Raw genomic sequence first — 7904 nt, 5'->3', positions numbered from 1 at the left:
AGACAGGGATTCGGACTAGATCCCTATCTGCTGCACTATACCAAAACTAAACAGGATTGTTCTGGTAAATTTATAATGTATTTTATTTGACAATACTGTATTAATATTTTAAACCATAACACATAACTGTGCATGAGTGTTTTTTTTTTATTGGCAGACTGGACTAGATTTCCTTTGAATGTTCTTGGAATTAGTTTATGTTAGTGTGTGTGGCACTATTTCTTGTCATATTGACACACGTGTGAATTTTCCCTTTCATTTGTTTCAGCTTAACTGTACACCAATACAGGCTTACCGCTGGCTTAACTGAATGCCCGCCAATCCCTCCCCAACAGAAAACAACACTCAGTCTTCATCAAATGAACTTTGTGTGATGATTACGCTTGACGTTATTGCCACAGGATGTTTCCAAATCCACCAAAAGAGACATCTCAGGGAATCAGGATTGATTGCGTTAGGCTTTGCTTACGTCAGTTTCTGTTGGCAGTGATTACGCCAACCACATTTAAATTAGGCAGCATGGGACACTCTCCATGGCAGTCTGACTTTGACTATCAAGACAAGCATTTCACAAAAAATCAGCTGTAGCTTTGCAACTCTGCCTCAGAGAAGCTGAAGCGCCAGACAGACTCATACCTGCAGATGGCTTGTTAGCAGAGCATCGTCAAACTGCTGAACCTTTCACCCGTTTTCACTATATAACTTTAAGATTGATGTGACATCTACCAGAAAACTGAAGCAACCTGCTTATGTCTTTGCAATTGCAATCAGAACCCACATAAAAAAGCCTAAAAAAAAACCCTAAAAACATAACCACACTACGGGACACATAATGCATTCTATCCACACTATGCATTTATAGCCATGCTAGCGGCATGAATAGCATGTCAGTCTGTTGCAATCGTAAACCAATCATGATGTTACCCATTGGTTTGACGAGAACTGTTTTAAAGGCCTGAAGTTTGGCATTATGGTTGTCGCCATGACATTTTTTTCGGAGGTAGCGGCAGTGATGTACTGAGTTTCTGTGTGCTGAGCTGGACGGACTCACTAAGAATGACTAAGCATGCCCTAAAGCATACCCTGTTTTATTCTCTATTTTACTCTAAATGGGACCATCATTTACTAAATGAACATCATGCTGTATGTAAGAAGACTGAAACTACAGAGCCATAAACTCATCAGGTGAGAAGAAGGGTCATTTCTTCATAAGCCTCAATACTATTGGACTTCTTTTTTGCTGCTGGCCATTACACACAATACATTTTTAACAACAGAAAACAACACACAGTCAACACACAAGCTCTGTCCACTAATTATATACTGTCAACAGTCGGTTGGTTGCTCAGTTAGCCAGACCCACCAGCCAACCGAGCTATCTAGTTAGCTAATCTGTATCAATCGTTAGCTAGTTACATCTGACAGCTAATGTTAGTAAAATGCTAGCTAACTATCTAGCAAAAGGTTTATGTAGATTGACTGGCTAGCTATTAGCATTAACATTTGCTCTCTTAAAATGTGACAATATATATTTTGCTTTTCAACATAGACAAGCCTAAGGCGGTTGGAGCTTAGTTGGATTGTGCAGTTGACCCTCCTTTTTGTTTTATGTTCTATGCTCCAATAAAATTTAAAAACATTAGCTAACAAAATATGGTTGTGTTTTCAACATTAGTCTAGCACATAGCATATCTAAGTACAGGAAAGGAGGAAGTTGACTGAGGTTCTGAGTGAGGTTTGCTCAACTGTTAATGGAGACCAGAGATAAGTTGCATGGTTGCGTGTCTCTCTGTCTCCTCATAAAAAAGTGAAAGTGGAGGAAGATGGAAGGGCTGGTGGAAGTCAAAATGATCAAGAGCCATGGTGCAGATCACTTGTCTTAAAGTGTAATTTCACTCACCCGTTCAACCTGTCTCAGATGATACAATGTTTTGCTAAGTGAGGCAGGGACAGGAAGATTGGAGATAGCTCTATTCGGAGGTAAAGAGCACAGCCCATATTAAAAAACATAGTGACTATTGGATGGTTAGAGACAGCATGGTATCACAAAAGTAAAACTAATCTACATGTAGCCTTTTTGTCTATTTGGGATTAAGAGCTATTGTGGCATGTGTACATGAACCATGCATTTGCAGAGAGCTGTCAGTCTGCTGCACTACTGTGAGCAAATATTTTACTGTCAATCACTTTATACCCTAAGGCCGTACTGCTTGATGGGATTGTCTGCAGTTTCACGTATACAATTGTTTATTCAAAGGAGGCCCTGGCTTTCAGATCTGACTTCTCCTCATGCTTATACTTGCAGGAAGTCATTGGTTGAGCACTTAGCCTGCAGTCTTACAGTCTCACTGTCAGCTGTCAGTGTGGTCCCAGACGACACTAAAACCCCTTGTTTATCAGATGCACAAGAACAGAAAATCTTTATGGTGGTTTTATAAACTGGAAAAGACAATAAACTGTTACCTTTGGCACTGGTTCACAAATCAACAGCAACTGCACAGCTTCTGGCACCACTATGGACATTCAGTTGCAACCAACTAATCCAGCTGTGTCCAAACTTTTTCCCTTGGAGGGCTAAAACTGAAGAAAAGTCTAGCAACAAATTGAACCTTATAAAAAAAGAATGAATAATGTTAAGTAAGAATTTACGATATATATCTATGTGAAAATGGCTGCTGTAAAAAAGGTCTATTTTAGACATTTTTCCTAAAAACTTTCATTCTCAACTTTTGGTCCAACATGGGATCAGAAGCCCAAGAACAGCTGCTAATGGACTTTATCAACTGCTATTTCCAAGATCAAGAATGAATCTTAATATTTTGAAATGTTTTTAGTTCATGCTTATAAGGAGTATCTATATGTTATGGGTTTTTGATTTCCCCACCCCTTAAATACTTTATTGTGATTATATTCTATTTAATCCTGTATTTAACAAGAGAAAGTCAGAAAAACAAACAAGACTTTATTACAGACACCTAATTATTATAGACTTTTTACCATGGTGTCCATCACAGATATCGCCTCAAGACAGCTGAAGGGAAACATAGTCATGTGTATCCATCCATTTCCCTCTCCTTCTCTGTTTCTGGCAGAATCAGAATCAGAAATACTTTAATAGTCACAGGGGGAAATTATTTTTTATTTATTATTTTTATTATATTATAGCGCCGTCGTCAGGACTGGCCAGGTCCAGACCGTACCAAGGTGTGCGAGTCAGAGACCCAGTTAAGGAGCTGCTGAGGAGGAAGAGGAGCCTGGAGCCACACAGCACCAAGATGGCGCCCCCTACTGCGGTGAGGTCATCATGACACCTGACAATTTATGTATTTATTTAATGAGCTAGTGCTGCACAGGTTACAGGGATAAAAGAACAGTTTTAAAGCAGAACCTTACACTGTAAAAAAAACAGATGCAAGATAAAACACCATATGAAAAACAAAACCCAACAATAACAATCATAACAACACAAACCACAGGAAAACAATACACAACATCAGCAATCCCACCACAGAGATAAACCGTTCATGAGTGCAAGACATTACCAACCGGACGCACATTACCAATGCTACAGACTACAGACCTGACTGTCCTTCAACAATGTTTTCACACTGCATTTACTATGTTGTAGAATAATGCACTCTCTGATACCCAGAGGTGACAGTCCCCTCTGGAGGAAGCTACTGTTAACCCTGAGCCAGGTCTCAAACTCAGGGCCAATTCAGTGGTCAAGTACTACAAGAAAGTGCAATATTCAAAGAAATACATACTATAATCTAAAGAAATCTTACTAACATCATACTTGCAAACAGCAGTTTCTATATATTTATATACCACAAAGGCCCAAAAGCTGCTCTTTTCTCATCAACCTTTTGCATGCATTTAAGAAAACCTTTGACTTTTGCCATTATTTTTGCGCCAAACAGAATACATAGTTGTTTTTATAGAAAGGGGTAGTTTCCATGTAGGATTTTATCATATTTTTGATATCATCTCGAAGGCCAGAGGGAGGGAGATGGAGGGCCGAAAATAGACCCTGGCCAGCTGTTTTAAGAGGTTTTAAGCGGTTGTGGTGCTAAATTGAAGATATTGTATAATAAACCGACTTTTGACAAAAACAGTCAACAGGTTATGCTTCTTAACTATATTACAATAATGAAGCCATGACTTTCAACATGACAAACACATCTTTGCCATGTTTTCTTTGATGTTCAGCTGAATGATGTCTATATAACATTACATTGCGTTCTGATGATTTATCACCATTCATTTCCAGGCTGACAATCTTTACACATCAGAAATGTCATGTAGATGTATGGAGTCAATGATCTTTATATTTTCTGCAGCAGGGAGGTCACTGCAGAGATCAAAAGACATGCACATGGCTGATCTTCCACATGCATCCTGTAATGTTGCTTGTAAAAGTGGCGTGCAGAAACTGCAACACGACAGATCGAGATTGTTCCGTGGGGAGTGAACTTTCCAACTTAAACCTTAATCAGCAAATTATCGATGGCACTTTCAAGAGCTGAAAGACAGGGCCCCAGTGGGGCCATCAGGATATGAGCAGTCAGGACCCAGGGCCTCTCCCAGAGCAAAGAGGGGATTTTGTCCTTATATAATCCAGGTGTTTTTCCATGGCAGTTACAGCCATTCCCTGCATGGCCCCAGGCCTGGGCACACAGCCCTATGCAAAATAACTTGCAGCCTTGCCAAAGATCCCTCCCTCTTGCTATTTATTACACCTACCAGACCAGGAGGAGACAGACACAGCATGTGCACGCACACACACACACACACACACACACAGAAACAATCTCCCCTTAAACACGGCATATGATAAGCAAGATAAATCTTGAAGACAAATGACATGAAGCATAACTTGATACGAAGTGTGTTTTCTTTCAAAAGGTTATGAAATGTAATTGATAATACTCCTCTTTCACTGTGGGAGTATTTCTGTGGAACATGAGGATTGCTTTTGAAATTGGATATCAAAAACCAAAGTATAAAAACAATATGTGATGGTTGGTTACGTGTTGGAACTATTTCTTGCTGGATCACAGTGACTTATGGGAATTTCTGCTGGTTGCCCTGCAAAATTCCTGAATGTCACAGCACCATTTTCCAAAAATGTTGACCTATTTCTTTAAACCTTACAGTAAAAGCTTAAACTATTACTGTAAGGTAGTTAAGTTAAGTTAAACCATCAGTTTGGCCAAATTATTAACAAACTAATTCCAATAAACCTCTAGTAATATACTACCATCCAGATAGTTTTGTTTTTCTTGGCCCAAGTCTCTGTTTTTACTGGAGCGACCTAATTCTGAACTGTCCCTTTGAAAACTGTTAACAGTGAGTGTGTGTGTTTTTCTAGAGTAATGGAGACACTATTTTTGGAAAAAGATATAGTTTTAAATGTAATTTAAATTCCTTAAAATTAGTGTACACCCCACAAACAAAATTGAATTCACTGCTATTGTTTTGTAGCGACTCTTTAAATAAGTAGGTGGGTTTTAGTATTACATAGTCACTAAGCCTTATGTGAAGGGCAGCAGGCTGATATAAGGTACAGGGGATTCCTGTTTAAACAGACAGCTTTGGTTTAAGATCCTCATATTTGCCACACTGCCTTGTTAAAGTGCACTCTCTGTTTACAGTTAAACACACCCAGTCAGCACTTACCTTACAACACTTTTTGTTATGTGTATTGATGCTATTTAAACTGAACTCAACATTAGCATCCAGCAGGAAATATGACTCATTGTCAGGACTAAAAAATGGGATAATTTTCAAGGAACAGCTTCTGAACATGTGTGCAGCTGCAAGGATTTTTGTTTCTGAGTTCTTTAAAGCCCTGACAAGGAACATTCATTTTGTGTTCATTTGGCAGCCCCTGTGGACAAAAGCGGTAGTGTTTCTACCATCTTGTTTCATTGATATGAAGGGCAGTCCAACTGAATCAGACCTGGTGGCAGGCTTTAAGAATAACTATAGAAATAGTCAAATGTGTGGTTGGTGGTCTTTTTCTGCAAATTATTTATTAGGAATAACATCCTGAGATGTACCATCTCGTTTTCAAGGGGGTGCTCAATGACAAAAAGGTCCATATACACAATTACAAAAAAAATGGTATTATTGTCAGTGAAATCATTAAGTAATAGAGTTTCAAACCATGATTACAAAGTTATAGAGGTGTAATTATTGACATGTGCAACTGTCATTGATACAATTGATTCTATAATAAAAAGACAGGGCCTTTTTAAACAGGTGGTAATATAGACAGAATATCTACAGGTAGATTATTCCAGTCCAAAGGAGCTTTAAATATGAAGGCTTCCTTAGCTATTGACTTATAGACTGCAGGAACAGAAAAAAAGAGCTGTGTAGAATGTCTCAATTAATAACTCGAGGAGAAAGGTAGCATAAACTGTTAGTATAGTTATTTAGTATAGTTTAGTAAGTAAACTCTGGGAAATGTATACATTTAAAAATAAACTACAGCCAGTGCTGCTGTCTTAGAAGGAAGCTGAAGAGTTTAACACATCGTACAATGGTGAGTTTTAAAAGGACAGCCAAGAACAAACCTGCATAATCCATTATGAACTATATTAAAAGGAAGAAGATTTGTTTTTGGTGCAGTGTGGATTACAACATCAGCACAGTTCTATATTGTCAGTCTTGTTTGTTTCTACACTGTAAGACTTTTACTGTTAAACTGGCTGCATCTTTAACAGCAAAGTACTGTATTTTAAAATGACAGTGTATTAGTTGAAATAAAATTGCAGTTCAGTAAATTTACAACACAGTACTGGTTACAGTTTTGTCAGTAAATTACTGTATATTCACTTAATTTGTATAGCACTTTTTAAAAAACAATGTTTACAAAGTGCTTTACATACACAAATAGCAGCAATAAAAATAAGATTAAAAGCAATATATGAGGTGGACAGAATACAACCAAAAAACACACCAACAACAGAAACAAAAATCAGTATTAAATTGAGACAGTTTCAACGTCTCCTTGTTGTACCTTTAACTCTGCAAACTTGTTCATGTCTCTTGACGGATTTTCAAGTCAGCACGAGTAAAGTATGTCGCTGGTGTAATGAAAGATCATTGTCTGCTCGCTGTCAGAGCTGTGACACTGACCAGGTCCTCGTTGCCTCTGACAGCTGCACACGCCCTGCCGGCTGACTGCAGGCAGTAGGGTTCAGTCACTCACTGATGTGAACGCTGACACTGTCAGTGCTGTCCCTTTCTAAAACCTAACCTAAATTATTATTACAGCTATGTACATTTTCCCTGATAAATAAATAAATATATGATAATAATTAATAATGCGCAGTCCTCGTTAGCTATTGTCTGCTTTTGTTGGGTAACAACTGCTGAAGCCTCTTAATGGTTTCAGCTGTGAGTGAAAAAATGTATCCTTTGTTTTGAGAGTTGAATCTTAGTTCAGCCTCAGCCTGGGGTAAAGATTTAAAGCTTCTTTAGAAACATAAACTTGACACAACTTACAGTATATAAGTTATGTTATGTGAATTGATAACATTCTTCCTCCAGCTGTGGGTGCAGCTGGACTCCACCCTCTCTCTTTGAACACCCTAAGACAAGTGTGTCCGTTGTGCTTTCAAGGAATATGATATCCACTTACGCAGTCTGATCAACTATGAAGTTGCAGCTAACCTCCAAGCTGCAGCCTCATAATTGACCAGACTGCGTGAAATTGTGGTTATTGGGTGGCATGTATTCATTGTTTTCTGCCTTGTTAAGACCTAACATCTAATCTTGTGGATCCCAGGTACGTAAATGGAGCGAAGCCTGCGAGCTAGTTCAGGCAGTCAACTCGAGCTGCGCTGCTATACACACATGACATGCCTTATTCCATAATCACTAACCAAGCA

At 38.6% G+C, this 7904-nt stretch overlaps 1 protein-coding gene across 1 annotated transcript in view; it reads left to right on the top strand.

The window, feature by feature from the left end:
- LOC118341517 (POU domain class 2-associating factor 1) overlaps positions 1-7904 on the top strand; it is a 13351-nt gene that overhangs the window by 1325 nt on the left and 4122 nt on the right. Inside the window, exon 2 of the mRNA XM_035679784.1 lies at positions 3166-3293. Coding sequence (XP_035535677.1) covers positions 3166-3293 — 128 coding nt within the window. The remainder of the gene's footprint in view (positions 1-3165; positions 3294-7904) is intronic.

This window comes from Morone saxatilis, unplaced genomic scaffold (genome assembly GCF_004916995.1).
Source record: "Morone saxatilis isolate NCDOM2014 unplaced genomic scaffold, NCSU_SB_2.0 Contig8, whole genome shotgun sequence".
Classification (NCBI taxonomy): Eukaryota; Metazoa; Chordata; class Actinopteri; family Moronidae; genus Morone; species Morone saxatilis.
This window is presented reverse-complemented; position numbering and strand designations above follow the sequence as displayed.